This window comes from Aedes albopictus, chromosome 1, assembly GCF_035046485.1.
Source record: "Aedes albopictus strain Foshan chromosome 1, AalbF5, whole genome shotgun sequence".
NCBI classification, from domain to species: domain Eukaryota; kingdom Metazoa; phylum Arthropoda; class Insecta; order Diptera; family Culicidae; genus Aedes; species Aedes albopictus.
In genome coordinates, this window is record NC_085136.1 from 241,318,495 (window position 1) to 241,339,725 (window position 21,231).

General features: G+C 41.5%; 1 protein-coding gene across 1 annotated transcript; it reads right to left on the reverse strand.

Moving 5' to 3' along the window:
- Positions 1 to 8,332: 8,332 nt before the first annotated feature.
- Positions 8,333 to 8,922, reverse strand: LOC109419796 (uncharacterized). Its single transcript, XM_019694080.3, has 2 exons — positions 8,751 to 8,922; positions 8,333 to 8,689 (listed from the first exon to the last, which is right to left on the reverse strand). The coding sequence occupies exons 1-2, from the start codon at positions 8,829 to 8,831 to the stop codon at positions 8,342 to 8,344; spliced, it is 429 nt and encodes a 142-aa protein (XP_019549625.3). The 5' UTR covers positions 8,832 to 8,922; the 3' UTR covers positions 8,333 to 8,341.
- Positions 8,923 to 21,231: the final 12,309 nt, after the last annotated feature.

Below are 21,231 nucleotides of genomic sequence, written 5' to 3' on the forward strand. Positions count from 1 at the left end.
TTGGCTCGGGATTCGTCGATCTGGACGACGGTGACCGTAATGAATGGACTTATCCACCGATGAACCAAATTCATCGCGGTCCGAGAATTTTGACACTAGAGCGGGGTCTGTTCCAATCAGAATCGTCCGATTCTGATTGGAACGGCCCCGCTCTAGTGTCAAAATTCCCGGACCGCGATGAATTTGGTTCATCGGTGGATTACTGCATAGAACGGCAGTTTGTTAACGAATTTTGTAGCGGAAGGGTGTTTTTCGAGGCGGCGCGAAGCGAGCGGGAGCTTTTTGTTTGAATTTCGCCGCGGATACTACATGGCGCAGTTGGCCATGTAGTATCCGCGGCGAAATTCAAACAAAAAGCTCCCGCTCGCTTCGCGCCGCCTCGAAAAACACCCTTCCGCTACAAAATTCGTTAACAAACTGCCGTTCTATTCATTACGGTCACCGTCGTCCAGATCGACGAATCCCGAGCCAACGCACCATCATCTACCTATCTCACTCTCTCTTATCCTTCGTTCTTCTTCCTTTCATTCACGCGTTAGCCGTATGATCAACGAGCCGATCGCGGACTCGAATCAGCTTTCCTTTCAAAAGTCTCAAGCAGGCTATGCGATGTTTATTTCGCATGTAGTACACTGAAACAAAATCGCACACAAAACTTATCGTAATAAATCAACATAAAGTTTTGATTTTCTACTCAAAGAATTTATGTTACTTTAACGAAATAGCGAGCTAAGATACTCTAACCTGATATTCACACAAATAAAATATTACTCAAACTTAGTTGATATGAACCTTGTTAATATAAAATCTCTTACTTACTACATCCGCCCCCTTCTCCATCCCGGAAATTTATTAAAATTTAATTTTATAAAAAAAATATAAAAATCACTTTAATTAGTAATTTTGAAGTTACGCAATAAATTTATTTTGGTTATTTTACTTATGCTTTGATATAAGTTTTACAAAGGTTTTCAATCATTTCTTAATGAAGCAAAATGAATCAGCGAATGAAGCAAAATGAAATTTGTGTATTTAACTCAATTACTGATTTCACCTTGAGTGTAGCAAACTAAATTATATAAAGTTTACATAAAAAACCAAATACGTTGTACGTTGATGTTTTTTGTTTCAGTACTTACTGCATTAACGCTACTTAACATTAGGCTGGAAATTCTTACTTAAAAATGCACTTTAGAACTTGGATCTATGTCGTACACACACAGACAAATAAAATTAATCGAAACAAAAATACATAAGGAGTTCTTTTTAACGAACTATTAGCTGTTACTAAAATTCTGTCGTGGATGGTGCTGATAAGACTTTCAGAAGCACCCTTGGTCTTTATTTGATATATTAGGTTACAGCCAGACATTATACAGACAGATCTCTTAGGTGAAGCTTGCTAGGATTCAACAAAGTATTTCAAATGCAACCTCAGAAAATAGGCATATTGGACTACAAATCAAAATCTCTCATCAATCTCATGCCCCTTTTTTGTATTATAGGATCTGTACATCTAATTATTATACATATATCGGCTTATTTTGTAGTGTGGGTATTGCTTGTCACCTTACTTATGTTTACCTCTGTAAATTTTATTAACTCACTCGAACATCCCTCACAAGTAACACATTCAGAAAAAAAATCGGAATTTCATGTTTTATCTTTCATATATCAAATGTTAAGCTACCTTTATATCCTTCCAATGAAGTGTAATAAAGATGTTAATAAGAACAAGGCTTGTGAAATCTCTCACGTTTGGTCCAGTGATCACCAACACCTACACTGCTGTAGGCAGATATAATGATCATACCCATACCATAGGCACCAACAAAACGGTCTTCCCTGAAGGTTAGGTATATACTACACAACCAGTAGGTAGACACTACAGCTACAAAACCAGAAAACGCAACAACATCATAGATTATAGTAACAAGCTCATCAGTTTATTGTAAATAACATGTTCCCCGTTTCAGTTATCTCAACTAAAGATTCTATTCCATTTCTAGGATGCAGCTGACAAGGCTCTCGGAGTTACAGACTAACAGCTCATCATATAGATTCTTATTTTCAACTATTAAAAATTTCTGTCTTGAACCCGTTCTCTTGAATTGAGTTTTCCAGACTCAATGTGTTCAAGCGAGCTCACAACCCGAACATATTCAAACGCTTCTTTCGACATTCCTTATGAGTTTCTCATTTCCAGCTACTTTTAAAATCTCATCTCACACACGCTCTCTTGTATTGAATTTTCCAGACTCAATGTGTTCAAGCAAGCATCACAACCAGAACATATTCAAACGATTCGTCTTTCGATATTCATCATCATAGCCTCTTATTTCCAGCTACTCTTAAAATCTCATCTCACACACGCTCTCTTGTATTGAGTTTTCCAGACTCAATGTGTTCAAGCGAGCATCACAACCCGAACATATTCAAACGCTTCTATCGACATTCCTCATAACAGTTTCTCATTTCCAGCTACTCTTAAAATCTCATCTCGCATACGCTCTCTTGTATTGAGTTTCCCAGACTCAATGTGTTCAAGCAAGCATCACAACCAGAACATATTCAAACGCTTCTATCGACATTCTTCATAACAGTTTCTCATTTCCTGCTACTCTTAATATCTCGAAAGTGATTCGCTCCCCTGTACTCTTAAAATCGCATATCACATACGCTCTCTTGTATTGAGTTTCCCAGACTCAATGTGTTCAAGCGAGCATCACAACTAGAACATATTCAAACGCTTCTATCGACATTCCTCATAACAGTTTCTCATTTCCAGCTACTCTTAAAATCTCATCTCACATACGCCCTCTTGTATTGAGTTTTCCCAGACTCAATGTGTTCAAGCGAGCATCACAACCAGAACATATTCAAACGCGTCTTTCGATATTCATCATCATAGCCTCTTATTTCTACTCTTAAGATCTCATCTCACACACGCTCTCTTGTATTGAGTTTTCCAGACTCAATGTGTTCAAGCGAGCTCACAACCAGAACATATTGAAACGCTTCTTTCGACATTCTTCATGACAGTTTCTCATTTCCAGCTGCTCTTAAAATCTCATATCACATACGCTCTCTTGTATTGAGTTTCTCAGACTCAACGTGTTCAAGCGAGCATTACAACCAGAACATATTCAAACGCTATTTCTCATCATAGGTTCTCATTATCTCTGATTTCAAACCCGCTCTCTTTGTTTTTTTTTTCGCAGCTAGAGACCTACTCGCTCTGCTACTTTGATTTCAGCAGAAGACCTACTCGCTTCACTGATTTCGTTTTGCAGTCAGAGACCTACTCGCTCTGCTGTTTTTTTTTTGTTTCAGCGGAGACCTACTCGCTCCACTATTTTGTTTTGTAGCTAGAGACCTACTCGCTCTGCTACTTTGTTTTCAGCAGAAGACCTACTCGCTTCACTGATTTCGTTTTGCAGTCAGAGACCTACTCGCTCTGCTGTTTTTTTTTTTGTTTCAGCGGAGACCTACTCGCTCCACTGTTTTGTTTTGTAGCTAGAGACCTACTCGCTCTGCTAATTTATTTTCAGCTACTCTTAAAATCTCATCTCACACACGCTCTCTTGTATTGAGTTTTTCAGACTCAATGTGTTCAAGCGAGCATCACAACCAGAACATACTCAAATGCTTCTTTCGACATTCCTCATAACAGTTTCTCATTTCCAGCTATTGTGAAAATCTCATCTCACACACGCTCTCTTGTATTGAGTTTTCCAGACTCAATGTGTTCAAGCGAGCATCACAACCAGAACTAATTCAAACGCATCTTTCGACATTCCTCATGACAGTTTCTCATTTCCAGCTACAGTAGACATTCGATAAGTGTAACATGTTTACGTTTCAGTTACCGAATGAAATTCGCTAACTGCAACAACTGACAGCCGTCAAACAGTTGTCAATTGCTGTTGGACGCAGCCAGAATGCACTCAGAAACATCGCAATGCAGCTTTAGTGTATCTGAAAAACATCGCAACTCTGTTGACGTTTCGTTTTTGACAGATAGCGGTGCGATAACTGCAAAATTGTTGCACTTAGCGGACTTGCAGTTAAACCATTTGCACCGAGCGAACGTCTACTGTATTGTGAAAATCTCATCTCACATTCGCTCTCTTGTAATGAGTTTTCAGGACTAAATCTGTTCAAGCGAGCATCACATCCAGAACATATTCAAACGCTACTATCGACATTCCTCATAACGGTTTCTCATTTCCAGCTACTCTTAAAATTTCATCTCACATACGCTCGCATAGCATCACAATCAGAACATAATCAAACGCATCTTTCGACATTCCTCATGATAATTGCTCATTTCCAGCTACTCTTAAAATCTCATCTCAAACACGATGTCTTACCATAGCCTTTCATTTCCAGCTATTCATAAAACCTGACCTCAGAGATGCTCTCTTGTATTGAGTTTTCTAGACTCAATGTGTTCAATCGAGCATCACTACCAGAACATATTCAAACGCTTCTTTTCACATTCCTCATCTTAGTTTCGGATGGCTGGATATGCCATTCATAAAGTCTGATCTCAATCATTCTGTATATATTTCAAAGATAGTAAAATTTAAAGTCTCATCATTCTTACACTCGACGCTGGACACATGCAAACTCTTTTCCTTCCTAATGCATCACGTTGGATACAGCCTGCCAACGTAATGCACGGTTTGTGCTAAAAAATAACCCTAATGCACACGGAGGGTTAACAAATTCAACTTCAATCCATAATTAAATACAAACATAGGTGGCGCAAACGTTGTACAAATGTCAAACTTAACTCGGTAAAAAGCCAAAAAAAAAATCCATCAAAAATCTGTCGAACTGAAAATGGAAAAATATTGTTTTCCTTATTCATACTATGACCTCCCAATTATTATTCACAATCTTGGCTCATATTTTAATTTTGAACAACTACGGTACCAATGCAATCAGGGGACCCGCAAGCGGCAAGGTAGGCCTACTGCTCATCTTTCGCGAGTGTGTTAGTGTGACTGGCAACGCGATCAGAAACCTGGCCGAATCCTGCTTGGAAATCGGTTTGTTTTGCCGATGGGGATGGCCCGCGAAATCGCATTGTGTTATTTGGGAAGGCCCGCTCGATGCATGTTAGGTAGGCGTAGTTTGTTCGAGTTTGACGTGCCTGCACCCTCCCTGAATGCAACACCATTTCACACCGCTTAATTGTGAAACAGCATCTCCGTTGTCACCCCTTCTTACCTTATTTTCTATCCTCAACAGGTGCACACGCGTCCTGACGTTCAGTATTTACTTACATGTGCTTACATTAATGAGCGATTCTCTTCGCTCCCCGCTGTAGGGTCCGTATGCTGATTTCGGAACAGTCTAACAAACCGATTATATAGCCCCGCATGAACAAACGAGGTCTATCACTCCACCACCAGAATGTTTTTTTTTTTCATTTCCACTGGCACCAAACACATCAGGAAAACTATGATAAACCTACCCTGCCTTCTGTCACTCATTCCGCCCTCTTCTATCGACATCCCTCCAATCAAAAAAAAACTTCCAATATTCACCTCCACACCGCACTCCGTATCACTCATTGAAATTAATTAAAATTCAAACAAATCCACTACCAAAACTCAGGCGAAACCCACCAACTGCGCCATGTAGTATCCGCGGCGAAATTCAAACAAAAAGCTCCCGCTCGCTTCGCGCCGCCTCGAAAAACACCCTTCCGCTACAAAATTCGTTAACAAACTGCCGTTCTATTCATTACGGTCACCGTCGTCCAGATCGACGAATCCCGAGCCAACGCACCATCATCTACCTATCTCACTCTCTCTTATCCTTCGTTCTTCTTCCTTTCATTCACGCGTTAGCCGTATGATCAACGAGCCGATCGCGGACTCGAATCAGCTTTCCTTTCAAAAGTCTCAAGCAGGCTATGCGATGTTTATTTCGCATGTAGTACACTGAAACAAAATCGCACACAAAACTTATCGTAATAAATCAACATAAAGTTTTGATTTTCTACTCAAAGAATTTATGTTACTTTAACGAAATAGCGAGCTAAGATACTCTAACCTGATATTCACACAAATAAAATATTACTCAAACTTAGTTGATATGAACCTTGTTAATATAAAATCTCTTACTTACTACACGGTAGTCCTCTACGGACATAAGACTTGAATCATGTTCGAAAAGGACATACAACCACTTGATGTGCTCGAGCGACGAGTGCTATGGACGATCTTCGATGTGTGGTTACGAAGGATGAACCACGAGCTCCCAGTGCTCTACGGCGAACTGTGCATCCAAAAGGTGGCCAAAGGTGAAGGGATACGATGGGCAGGGCATGTTGCAAGAATGCCGGATAGCAACTATACAAAGTTAATGGTCGTAACTGAGCAGTTGGCACAAGAAGCCATGGAACGCAGAGAGCACGATGGATGGAGCAGTTGGAACGTGACTCGCTAGCATTGGGTGTGATCGAGTATGGAGAGCTGCAGCTGCAAACCGATTATTGTGGCGTACTATTGTTAATTGTGTGCTATCTAAATCTGATGTGGAGTAAATAAATGTAATGTGTCCCAATTCGTTAAGGCTCAAATAACCATCATTCAGTCATCAGCAATCATCAATTATTCAAAAGCAGTTTTCTTGCTAAAAATCCAAAAACCGTCAATGAAAATTATTTCACTGCTATCCACATGCTGAATAGAGTACAGTGATAAGTTTTCATTACCATCGGTTTTGATTTCAGCGAAAAAACTGCTTTTGATTTTCTGGTAAAGGATGATGGTTTGTTTCCTCTTAACCCATCAATGATGAACGTCAATACCTCTGCCCACAATTAGCGGAAGTCATTTTGAAGTATAAGCAGCGATAGCTTTATTGCAAGTTTTCGTAGGACGAAGGAAGAAACGACAGATTCGATCGTATCTCCTAGCTAGAATCTGTCGTGTCTTCCCGATGCAGAGGTAATTACGGTTTCTTGAAAAAACTCACGTCACACACTAACATTCCTCCCCTTTCGCCTATGAACTTAAGGGTGTAGCCGGCACCTTTCGGAATGCTCGAAGGACACTCGAAGGACACTCGAAGGACAAAAAGCTACTTCCAAGCTCCGTGTCTTAGTTAATTGTGCAATTTGGAATGTTCTGAACAATCACGAAATTGCTACAAATTCGTAATACCGCACAGTAAAAAATCTACACTCTGATATAAACTGATTGGCCCTTGAATTCGCACTACTGTCTAATCAGTTTGTTATCAATCAAATATCATTCGAAAATGAACATTCAATGCCTCTTCAATTTAAATGGAAATTCACTTCAATTTGCAGTTGACAATGTTTTGATTTCAAAACTACAATTAAAAAAAAGTGTTCACCACACCCAAGATTCGATACCAGGACCTTGAGATTCACGATCATCTGTTTTCCCACTACACTACAAGTGCCAATCAGTTTATATCATAGTGTAGATTTTTTACCGTGTAGAGAGGTGCGTATCGAAGCGAAACACTTTCTACCCAAGCAACACACATGTTATAATAGAGTTACGACAGCGCAAGTTTTGGTTGTATAGAAGTTTAGTTTACGTAATTCTAACATTGTGTTGAAATAACGTAAAATAAACTTCTATACAACCAAAACTTGCGCTGTCGTAACTTTTATATAACATGTGTGTTACTTGGGTACCACCTGTCATCTATATTTACTTTCATGTCCAAAACAGCCATTACCAAACCAATAGCTTTTCACTTTGAATCGTACTGCTTTATACAGTAGTGCAAATCGAAGTGATTTTCAGTTAATTTCTCCGGTGGGTTTGTTTTGGTTCTGAAATCAACACTGACAGCATTGTAATTTCAAAGGAAAAACATTGCTGATCATGTTGATTGGGATGTTGAATAGTTAATGGATTTTTCCCTTACATCGAGCGTGCAGATTTTTTACCGTGCGCCAAAAGTAGGAGCACGTAGCAACTACGAGTTGTACGAGCATGCTTATCCTTAGCAAATAGTCGGTTTCGAATTTTTGCGGTTCACGGTTTATTGCTTTATCTGTCAGAGTAAAAAATAATCAAAATTATCGTAAAATAATATACAATATTAAAGAACTAGGGTCTGGGACCATTTGGGCAGGAGCTCCTGTTTTGGGCACTTGCTGCTACAACTCAGTCCATTTCAAACCGAATGTTTTGAATTTTTGTACATGGCTAGATACTGTGCCTAGCTGATCGTGTCTCAAAAATCAAATCAATCGGTTGAAAATTGACTGAGTTATAGCAGCAAGTGCCCAAAATAGGTGCCTTTGCCCAAATGGTCCCAGACCCTACTTGTCTCTATTTCATGGTGCAACGGTAGTAGTCATTGTTGTGGGCATTTCAGCAGAAGTAGTGGCGCCATTACCGCCACCGCCGCCACCACCACCAGCGCCATTGGGAGGCGCTGTAGTCGCACCACCAGAAGCTGCTGCGGTTGTCCCTGCGGCAGGTGTAGTCGTCGATGACCCAGCTGGATTCATCATAGTGGAGTCAACTTTCATACAGTTTATACAAGTTACATTGAGATTGCACTTATTCTCGCACAGTACGGTCACTGAGGCATTGGGCTTCGCCGTCACTATCATTCCGGATCCATCTTCCTCGGAGGAATCCGATCCAAACAGCAGATCGGCCAGTTGTTCAAAAATATCCTGTGAAGAATTCGGTTGAAATATGATCATTGATAATTACTGGAAAATGTTTATGTCTTACTGTTCCGAATGCGTCACTCGATGGAATACTGTTCAAGGTGGTGAGAATCACTGCAAAACCAAAAATCGCTAGTCTCAACATACTTAAGGAATTAGAGGGAATCTAGCATCAACTTTGCGTTGCAAGTCTATTGTTTCGAATGACTGACTCGTTCAAACCAGCTGCATTTTATATTTGCCCAAGTCAACCTCATCCTAATTATGTGCATACGAATAATCCTTGAAGCTCCCATTTGTAGCCGATAACAATTTTTAAAATGTTATGTTCCCCCAAGTAGGTCACAACCCGTCTTCCGTAAAGCGTGACTTGCCATTCATCGCTTCGGCTGATCGGTCGACCACCTGTGTCTACTGCAATATGCTGTTCTATGCAATCGAGGCGACAAGACAACCATGGGCGACGTCGCACGACGCAACGCATACCTTTTCCTCTATACATATTACCAAGACGCGAGAAGAAAAATTGCTGCCTCAGACAGAAAATGCGTCTATTATTACACAACATGTTTACTGCGAGATGCATGCGAGAGAACACACATTCGCATTGGACAGCTATAGGTGCTTCTAAACGGATGGGGTTGCGCACCACGGTGTCGCATGGGGTGTACTTTGCCACAAACCACAAGCAGCTGATTTGCTTAGTACAGGCGCAAACAAGCATGATCTTGTTGGGAACGAGTGTAATTCAGTGCAAAATGTTCGATAACGTTTATACTTAGGTACTTGATACTTGATGGGCTATAACTCGTGACGGTGAGTCTACACCAAATGAATCATGTGCCTTTACTGGTCTCGGTCCTGAGCCAGATTTAGAGTCCCTACTTGCTTACTTTCAGTCCTGAGTATCCACGGTGTAGCAGAGGGCCGAATTGAAAGATCTCCATCCTGGGCGATTGCCAGCCATCGCCTTGACCTGTGGCCATGGTCAAATTTCTGTCGACTTGCTTTATTTCGTTGTTGAGGCTGCACCGCCATGAGCCTCTGGATCTGCCTCCGCTGCGATGTCCTTCTGGGTTCCAATCTAACGCTTGCTTGCAGATTTCGTTTCCGCCCCTGCGTGGAGCGTGGCCGACCCACCTCTACTTTCGCTCCAGAATTTCTGTCGCTATCGGCTTTTGATGACATCGACGATGGAGCTCCACGTAGGAGATCCAAATGTGAGGCCACCATGCACGGATTATATACCGCAGGAATGCTATTGATGAAGATCTACAGCCGTTGAGTGTTCTCCACTGATACACACCAGGTTTCACTGGCGTATACCAGCACAGATTTCACGTTCGAGTTGAAACTTCGGATTTTGGTGCGTCGACTGATCTGGTTGTTTTTTCATACATTTCTTAAGCTCGCACATAGAGCCCTCGCCTTCTTGATCTGCGCACCTATGTCGATCTTGGTGTCGCCATTTGACTACCAAGATATTGGAAGATTTAAACATTCTCTTCTGCTTGCCCAGCTACCGTATAGCTGAAAGGGTTGACCATGTTTACATCTAACGATTTGGTCTTGTTGACGTTGATGGTAAGACCTGCCGCCGAGGAGCGATTGGCAAGATCATCGAGCTTACTCTGCATATCAGAGCGCCGTTGAGCTAGGAGAGCAACGTCATCAACCAATTCGAAGTCATTTTGGTGCTCCATAGTAATGGGCTGCCACAGCAACTCACGATTTGGCTCACGATCAATCGCACCTACCAGGATCTCGCCGATTACGATGAGAAACAGTAGCGGTGATAGGATACATCCTTGCCTCACTCCAGCAACGACCCGGATGGGATCGGACAATACATCGTTGTGCAGTACTCTACACGAAAATGTCCTGTACGGTGGGTGCGCCTGAGGGATTCCCACCCCATATGTTTTCGTGATTGAGACGGTCGAAAGCTTTTTGCTAATCAATGAACACCAGGTAGAGAGATTCTCGGAATTCATTTATTTGCCCCAGAATGATACGGAGCGTGACAATATGGTCCACACATGATCGTCCGGCACATATAATCCTGTTCGCTGCCGTCGGAGAGTTGCCTCAATCTTCTCCTGTATCCGGTTAAGGATTGCTTTGCAGAGGACTTTAAGAACGATACACAGTACCATAATGCCCCGCCAATAATCGCCAGTCAGGTCACCCTTTTTTGGTACCTTACTAAGATGCCTTGCATCCAGTCGGCCGGAAGTGCCACAGTTTCCCATATGTTGCAGAATAACACAAGTTTACAAAATAAAACGAAAGTCGTGAACTTCTATCAACGATCAACATTTTTGAAGCACAATTTAGTGCTGATTTCGAAACCGACCTTCAAAAAATTTTAAGTAGAACAGTTTTTGAGTTTAAGCTCAATATCGAGTTTTGCAACTTTTCAAAATATGTAATTTACTAAAATTCAAATATATTACGTTTTGTTCAACTAATTTTAAATCTTTTTCCATACATCAAGAGCTCAATACAATACCATTCGTTCATCTGAAAACAGGTTTTGCCTCAGATTGATGAAATTCAAGATATTGACGAGTTTTAGGGACAATCTTCTTAAATTTAAGCAAAAATCCCAAAAATTTTTGAAGAAGTGTATTTTTTTCAATAAGAAAAAACCAACTTAAAAATTCTTTCTCGACGTTTATTTGACATATCATATGTAAACGAGTTACAGTAAAAATTTCAGCTCAATCGGAGCATTGATTACGGAGAATGAGATGTTTGAAGTGAGCGACTTTGCTTAAAAATTGAACAAAAATCGATTTCAAATCATCAACCTTGTATGGAAAGTCGAAAAAATTTCCGTTCTACTGTAATTTTTTTCTTTCGCGTTTTCGAACTCAGGGCATGATTCTACACCAAAAATGATCATCAGCTTACCGAGTTCAAAAATGCTGTAAACTAGTGTAATTGATGCAGTAGTTGTGCGGATACTGGGGTCAGTTTTGAGCATCTCAACTGGTATGCGATCGACCCCCGAGGTTCTGTGCGATTTCATGCTACGGATGTCAGTTTCTATCTCCTGCACTGATGGAGCTTCGGTGTTGACACTGGTAATGCATCGAACCTTTGGCGAATCATGCTTAGGTGTTGATGACGTGGTCGACACTTGAAAAAGGTTTCCAAAGTGCTCGAACCAGCGTTTCAACTGGTCAGTTGGATCGGTCAATAACTGCCCAGACGTGTCTTTTACGGGCTTCATCGCATTCATCTTAGTCCCACTAAGGCGACGTGAAACATCATCGTAGAGGAGACGGATATCGCCGGTGTTTGCGGCTTTCTCGCCTTCGTCGGCTAGGGAGTACGTCCACGCTAATTTGTCTCATCTACATGAACGTTCCACTTCCTTCTCGAGAAGCTTTGGCTCCTCGTGTTTTTGCTCGCTCTATCGCTGCTTTGGCGTTCCATCGCTCCTCTACGATCCTCCTGGTATCATATGTGATCCATTGCTTTCCCCGGGTGCGTAGCTCACCCAAATTATTCTCGCCGGTGGCGATGAAGGCACTCCATTGATCTTCTACGCTTCCACCTTCCGGAATGTCCGCAGCACGGATCTCTAGCTCCTCGACGAAGCATCGTTTCACCGCACCGTCTTCCAGTCGACGTGTGTTGAATCAGCGTCCGATTTCCGATTTCCGTAACATTAGATCATGGTAATGTTTTGAACCCATGTTCTGAATATGGCTACAATTATCCTCTTATCAATTTGTTCCCACTTCATGAGCGCAGCGTGGGCGTGTGCACTGAACAGTAAACCAACTCAACGTTGGCGTAGAGCATGTTCCATCCGACGCCAATCTATGTTCCCCAAAGTTCCAACTAGAGTCCTCAAATGCAAAAAGCCAACGTGTACGCGGCCTTTCACGAAGCCGACGGCTCCTTCCGGGTTCTCTACTGGATATGGGTTTATGTTGTCGCTCCGGTATACAAGATACGTGTCCAGCCCACCGCAACCTAACGTGTTTTATTCGTTTCACTATATTCATCGTTTTACTTAGTTCAACTCTTAGTTTATGCGACGCCGTCAGATGCCGTGTTCCAGTTTACCGCCGAGTTTAAACTTTCAAATGTGACGATCACTTGGTAGATCGGGATTGTGCTCTATTTAGCGAACGATCATTCTTTACGACTAGTGTAGGTTTGAACCGCTAACTGTTCGGTCGCCTTTCGGTGAAATTCAGTGGTGTAAATAAAAGTAAGTGAATCCAGAATTTCAAACTTTATTGCGACAGTCTCCGGAGAAAACTACCCAACCCAATCATCATGTTACAAAGCCGTGGACATGCAACCTATGTAAGATGTCCAGAGCATGCAACAACGTATGCAGCGTTTGGAAGAAGCAATCCAAAAGCTTCAACATTTCATCCAATCCATCTTCAACACAAGTCTACTGGGCGATACAGATGAACAATGCGAAGAAGTAACCGCTGCCGGACCAGCAGCTTGTTATATGAATAGCGTCGAACGGCGACCAGCTCAAGCTACAGTAAACACCATAAAAACACCGTGCCGCGAAGCAGCTATACACACGTGCAGTGGCATCAAACAACCATGGTATAATGGCAAATTTGACCAATTCACTGCGGCTGAATTCATCGAGCGATTCGAAGCTTACATGCACATGAAAAGCAAATCTCCATCGGATGTTTTTCTGTTAGGTAGCGTGTTCGATTGTTTATCAGGAGATCCGAAAGTATGGAACCGTACCTTTTTCTATAAATTTACAAATTGGGACACATTCAAAATGCTATTCTTAAAACGGTTTTGGGGAAACACGGAACAGCGAGCGTTCGTGAAACACTTGCAGTGAGGAACATACGAGAATAAAGGTAGATCATCTAAAATGAGTTCATATTTCGCTAGGCTTGTTAATCAATCAAAATACTTAACGGTTCCACCTACTGAAGAAAAGTTACTATTTCTACTAAAATTTCATTTTCCGCGAAAACTACACAATGTACTGTCAATGCTTACAGAACTCGAACAGGTTTATAGTTATCTAGTACAAGTAGATTTAGCAGAAAACGATAACCCTAGTTTTAGGGAATGATTAAATGCATCGATACTATGTGAAATAACTGGAAGGAATGATCGTTCTGGAGGGGGGTGTTGTGACGATCACTTGGTAGATCGGGATTGTGCTCTATTTACCGAACGATCATTCTTTACGACTAGTGTAGGTTTGAACCGCTAACTGTTCGGTCGCTTTTCCGTGAAATTCAGTGGTAGCATAGCATAGCATAGCCGACCGTACACATCCTGGGGTGGCTGTCGATAGAGTCGTTTAATGCGCCAGAAAAGTTGCCTGGGACTTGACAAACTTTTCATTTAACTAACTCTCGACACCTGGCCAGGTCCTTGATGTTGATTAGATATCTACTCAGAATATGTCCAAGAACTTGGGCCACTTCATAGATATCTGGAGTTGGATGTGGATGGGGTTTATTGGGATGCTTTCCTTGGCGAAAAAGCGAATGACAAATTGTTATTAATTTAGTTTAATCATTTACCTGGTTAACGCTGAAAAAGTAAACATTAGTACATAGTAGATATAATTATTTAATTAAAGGTTGATTACGGTACGATTGAATAATTCAATTCAACTGAATACTTTTGAAAAATAGTTGATCATTGTGGGAAATCGCTCCGCAGCTTCCGAGTGAGAGCTCCACAGCATATCACACGATCGTCAGCCAAGTAGGGGAACTGCGGCCATAACGCCCATAGGGGGCAAGTTGCGCCACCCTTGTTTTAGGCAAACCACGTTATTTTCGGCACTTTTTTCAACTGCAATCGTTAAAATAAGAATAAAAATGCTTCTTTACATTTGAGTTTACATATTTTTACTAAAAAAATTGTACAAAAACTTCAAAAAAAGATTTTGGTTACTTTTGATGTAATTTGAGCATATCAAATTGTTGCACTTTTTTACATCATTTAAAAGAATTTTTTTCTCGCTATCCCCATAAACTGTTTTGCATACTCCCATTGTTTGTGTACCAAGCGGAAAAAGTATCGAATTTGGCCCTTATAACTTTTTTACAAGCGTCCAAACCTCTGAGGCATGTGTGGGGTAAAATGCCCACCCCTAGTTATTTACATTAAAATAGCTATTTAGAACCAAATTCTGGCATAAATTATGTAGAACACAAGTTGGAACCAAGCAACAGCACATTTTTACTATGAATAAGTTCACTAATCACATATCCAGGTGTCATTTTGTAGTAATTATTGATAAAACAGCTCACTATGACGTTTAAATGGAATTGACCCATAAATACAGGTGATCCATAATTATGCATTGACTGTATACCATTCACGAACAATAACAAATGACAATAAACCAGGCGCGCAAGTATATGTACACAATTTGGCATCCTGGCGTTATCTGTGGCTAGTGGCGCGTTTTACCCCGCATTGAAACTAAAAATCTGAAAATCAAACTTTTTTTCAAATTTAAATTTTTCTGTAGTAAAACATAAAACTGGTTTATGGTTTCTTCTATTTGAAAGGAAACATGTTGGTGCTTCATGTTAGTGCCAAAAAAGTATGTATTATGAAGTGTTTCGTGGTTAAAATTGGACTCTTCCTTAACGTGGGCGTCTTACCCTTAGTTCCCCTACGTTTGGTCCGGTGTCCAGCCAAAGAAAAAGCGCCATGCGACCAGAACTGAATTCCGTACTGATAGCACCTACGATCACTTAATACCACGGTGGCTCGCATTAGCCGCCCCAAAACTGAGACCGACCGCGATCCGACAATCGATATGGACACACGCGAAACAACGACGATTGCCGCAATGCAACCGTTGCGGACCGAGTAACCTTTTCCACTCGTTTGCAATCACCATACCTATAAAGATATTTGGGCGAAACACTCGGCTTCACCACGTCTAACACACTCCGAAACATTCTACTTCCATTTAATTTATAATCCGGGTGGCGTAGGGCCAGCCGGATCATCAGCCAAATCATGAAAATTGGCTCACACATAACACGAAAAATTTGCTGTCAAACGCAAAAACACACGCACTCGCGATCACTGTCTGCTTCGATCTTCGCCTTTCCGTGAAATTCAGTGGTGTTAACCTTCCAGGACGCGCGCCATCAAGCAACCGAAACTGCACCGCGCTCGCGCTGTATACGGAAAGCGAGGTTTTTTGGTAGTGTTGTACTTTTTACAACAGCGCGCGCGCTGAAGGGTTAATTAAAAGTAAGTGAATTCCACGTCCAGAAATGATCCGAGTATTCTTCCCACAAAGCTCCAGCTATGACGACGACCGAATAAAGGCTCTCATAGAAAGCCAAAATGACATCACAACAACTAATTGGCGTATTGTGAAACGATCCATTCTGAAATACATTTATGTCAAATGGATCTTCACAGTAGAGGGTGCGTCGATGGAAAAGTTGAAGAAGTCCAAATACACCCTCAACTACCGATTTGGTGAAATCCAACTAAGGAAGATTACAGATCAACCGACTGCCGATACCGCCAATCCGACTGGAACGCCGACCCAAGAGCAATCTGTGGAAGCCTCCGGTTTGGGCGAGGTTAATAAATCCCACCCCAAAAGCACAATAAAGGCTATTCAGTTCGCCTCTAAAGGAAAAGCTCGAAGCTTACATGCGACTCCCTGCTCTAGTGGTACCAAACCAAAGGTATCTAAACAGGGCAAAGGGAGTGCAAAAAGCGACAGTTTGACCACAGAGGCGAAACTGGCGGGCCAGGTCGCTACAGGGAAGAGAAACAACCCAAACTGTAACACCAAACGACACCCTGATGATCCGCAACATCCAAAGCCGGATCGTCCGGAAAAAAGCGGGAACCCCAGAAATGGCGACTAAAGCTCTGCAAGTGAACCTCCACCATGCTGAGAGCGCCACGGGTGTGCTCTGTCGGAGGTTCACCAAAGAGAATCTAACCGTGGCCCTCGTTCAAGAGCCATGGGTTAATAAATCCAGAATACAAGGTATTCCACAACACTCATGTAAGTTGGTATATGATGACAGCCAGCTTTCTCCTAGAGCGACTATTTTATTAGATAGCAACTGTAAATACTTTCCAATTTCAGAATTCATAGGGACATCGTAGCTGTCAGGATACCTTCCGCTAGAGGGAGTAGAGAGATCCTGATGGTCTCAGCATACTTCCCAGGTGACGTGAACGAAATCCCTCCTCCAGAAATAGCTGCGCTCGTTGCCTACAGCCACCGACACAACATCCCCTTCGTCATAGGGTGTGACGCAAATGCACATCACACCGTATGGGGAAGTACAAATATAAACACCAGAGGTGAGTAGGGAATCGCACCATTTGGGCGGTGGCTTCTATATTCGTCGTTCGTTTTCCATTATAACTCAGTCAAATTTGAACCAATTGACACAAATTTAGGAATGTGGTGAGATAGGTATAGTATCTACTAGAGTGGGTCATCGTCATCGGAAAATTGAAAAAATCAATGGTATCCCATCAGATCAAAGCTTTTTTGATCCCATTTCAGGACCCAAATAAGTGTGCAAAATTTGGGGACGATCAGTTGTGTCTACGTTTTGCGCATCGCTCTTGAAGTTTGTATGGGATTTTACATGGGAAAACACACTTTTTTGCATTTCTCTCTAGACAAGCTAGATTTTTTCTAAAACCATGTAACCGATAAAGTGAAAACATAGCCTAGGGTGTCCTGAAAAACTTTGTCGAAGACCGCGAAGTGATCTGATACTAATGAAAAAAGTTAAAGCGTTGGCATTGCTTGCCAAAACAGCATGATTTTGTTGCTATTGTTATTCCTTTACATGTTAAAACATAAACATATGCATGCGGTTCGTTGGTTATAACTATTTTGACAAGCATCGGATCGCTTTGCGGTCTTCAACAAAGTTTTTCAGAACATCCTAAGCTATCATTGTACAGTATCGGTTAAAATATTTCAGACAAACTTTTTCAATTTATGCCAAAAATGCAAAAAAGTATGTTTTCCCATACAAAATTCCATACAAATTTCAATTGCAATGCGCAAAGTGTAGACGCAACCGATCGTGCTCAAATTTTGCACAGATACTCGGGACCCGAAACGGAACCAAAAAAGCTTTGATCTGAGAAAGCGGTTCCGATGACCCACGCTAGTATCTACCCGTGTACAACATTTCAAGTCAATTGGTTCAAAATTGACTGAGTTGTAGTAGAAAACAGACGAATGTAGAAGCCACCGCCCAAGTGGCGCGATACCCTACCTGTTACAGTTTCTCTCTTCCAAGAACATTGACATTTGTAATGTTGGTGACAAGCCCACGTTTGAAAACTCCATTCGTCAGGAAATTTTGGACTTGACTCTAGGTGGTCGGTCTATCTCTGATAAAATAAAAAACTGGCATGTTTCTGAAGAAATATCAATGTCAGACCACAAACACATCATCTTCGAATGGGAAGGGGGTCTAACGATAGAAAAAACGTTTAAAGATCCTAAGAAAACTGATTGGGAATCCTACTCAGCTATCCTACAATCCGAAGAGTACATCATAGCAACTTGCTATTAGCAAGTCACATCAAGTCCATTACGCATCTTCCACGTCAAAATCCATTAAAAACAAAATCCTTAATGCCTACCAAGAGAGTCGTCCAACTAAATCAATGAATTAACTACATCGGCTGTTTTCCTACTCTCCGTATCGACCAATGTGGCGCTAGCTTCTATGCGCGAAAAATCGCTAAAAGTAAATCGCAAAAATATTGTATGGCGAATACCATCTAAAGGCAAATTCTTCAAAGTGGAACACATTATTCGAAATAATATTTGGTAGTGGTTGTGCACAATGGTGACCACTATTGAGCCTACCAAATATTTTTTCGGGAAAAGCTTTGTATTTCAAGTAATTCAAGTTTAGATGCATTTCGCCATACAAAATTAAATTGATTTACTCCTGCTGATCAACTGTGGCTGCGCGCAAAGCAGGTAGTCCATTAGTTCGAGTAGAGACGTTCCATGGTGGAATAAAACTCTTGAGAAGCTTAGGAAAACTGCGCGTAGGGAATTCAATCGTGCCAAGCGAACCGGCGATTGGAGCCTATACAGAAAGGCCCTGACGAACTACAACAAAGAAATAAGGTCAGCCAAACGGAAATCGTGGATTCTAATGTGTGAATGCATGGAGTGGCCGTAGTGGCCAGACTCCAAAAAACTCTTTCAAAAGACCACTCCAATGGTGTGGGTAGCCTCCGAAAGACGGATGGTTCGCTACACTGAGCGAATTGTTAAAGATCCACTTCCCTGATTCAATCCCTGAGTCGAGCATCGGCGACCAAGGCACTGGAATTGCTGTCTCAGATCCACAAGAGATCCAATTATGTGTGTCTGGATCTAAAAAAGACGCAATAAAAGTTGCAAAGGAAGCTTTCACTCGGGCCAGGGTTGAGAGGGCTGTGAGATCTTCCGAGCCATTTCTAGATTGAGTTTAAATAAGGGCGAAAGTAACTTGAGAGAGTTCTCTTCATCGACTCTCTCTTCTGCAAATTAAAGTGACAAGATGCAAATTCAATCGAACTTTTTTACACTTAGACGCTAGATTGCATCGAAACCTAGCGATTTATGACCAAAAAATTCAACCATACTTACATCTTGTCACTTTAATTTGATGAAGAGAGAGTCGATGAAGAGAACTCTCTCATGTTACTTTCGCCCTTATTCAAACTCAATCTAGATTTCTAGATTGAGTTTGAATAAGGGCGAAAGTAACATGAGAGAGTTCTCTTCATCGACTCTCTCTTCATCAAATTAAAGTGACAAGATGTAAGTATGGTTGAATTTTTTGGTCATAAATCGCTAGGTTTCGATGCAATCTAGCGTCTAAGTGTAAAAAAAATCGATTGAATTTGCATCTTGTCACTTTAATTTGCAGAAGAGAGAGTCGATGAAGAGAACTCTCTCAAGTTACTTTCGCCCTTATTTAAACTCAATCTAGATTTAATTCTCCTGGCATGGATGGAATATTCCCAGCGTTGATCCAAAAAGAGGAGAAAACACTGGTTCCACCCTTGGTTGAGATTTTAGGGCGAGTCTGATTTTGGGGCATATACCCAACGATTGGCGTCAAATCCGGGCTGTCTTCATTCCGAAGGCAGAAAAGAGAGATAAAACCAACCCCAAAGCATTCAGGCCGATAAGTTTATCATCTTTAATGCTCAAAATTATGGAAAAGGTACTATGCGAGTACATAAATCACAAATTTATGAAAGCAATGCCTTTGTCAAAAAACCAATTCGCTTATCAAAGTGGAAAATCTACGTTCTCGGCACTACATACGGTAGTTCAAAAGATCGAAAAAACACTTAATGCAAAAGAAATTGCTCTTGTAGCATTTCTTGATATTGAGGGCGCATTTGATAACGCTTCTTATTCGTCTATAGGGTCAGCAATGTTGAGGAGAAAATTCGACCCATGCATTGTTACCTGGGTACATGCTATGCTAGCTAATCGAAAAATCTCCTCTGAGCTTAGCGGTTCATACATTACTGTTAAAGCAACAAGGGGGTGTCCGCAAGGCGGAGTGCTTTCTCCTTTGTTGTGGTCACTGGTGGTGGATGAGCTTCTAGACAGCTTAGAGAGAAGAGGCTTCGAAGTGGTTGGATATGCTGATGACGTTGTCATTATTGTACGAGGCAAATTCCTGGTGTCAAAAGGAACAACTAGGCATAAATCCTACAAAAACTTCCATTATCCTTTTCACCAAACGGAGGAAGGACCAACTGAAACCCCCTTTCTTGAATCATACACAACTAGTTTATTCAAGCGAAGTAAAATATCTAGGTATCATACTCGACGCAAAACTGAATTGGAACTCTCATCTCCAATCAGTTGTGCAGAAAGGTCTCAATAAACTTTGGGTTTGTTCAAAAACCCTGGGTAAAAGATGGGGCCTAAAACCAAGTATGATCATGTGGATATATAAAACCATTGTCCGTCCCAGGACTACTTATGCTTCCCTTGTCTGGTGGCCTAAAACTAATGAGGCTGCTGCAAGGGCTAAGCTCAACAAAATCCAACGCACCGCTTGCATAGCCATCACTGGTGCAGTTCGTAGTACACCCACTTTGGCCCTAGACGCAATGCTTCACCTGCCCCGGTTAGATCAATTCATAAAGCTGGATGCGGAAAAAAGTGCTCTAAGGTTAAAGAGAACAAAAACACTGCTGTCGGGAAACCTTACGGGTCACCTCAGCATATTAAATGAATTTGCCATAAATCCCGCAATAGGAATTTGTAGTGACTGGATGGAAACGGTAGTCAATTATGACTTACCTTACGTTGTGTTCATTCCTTCCCGCCAGGAGTGGGAAGGAGGTGGACCCAGCGTTCCAACAGGCTCTATAAATTTCTTCACAGATGGTTCGAAAATGAATAATCTGACAGGCTCCGGAATCTATGGCCCTAGAACAAAAATCTCTGTCCACTTAGGACAGTGGCCCACAGTATTTCAGGCGGAAATATATGCAATATTAGAATGCGTGTTATT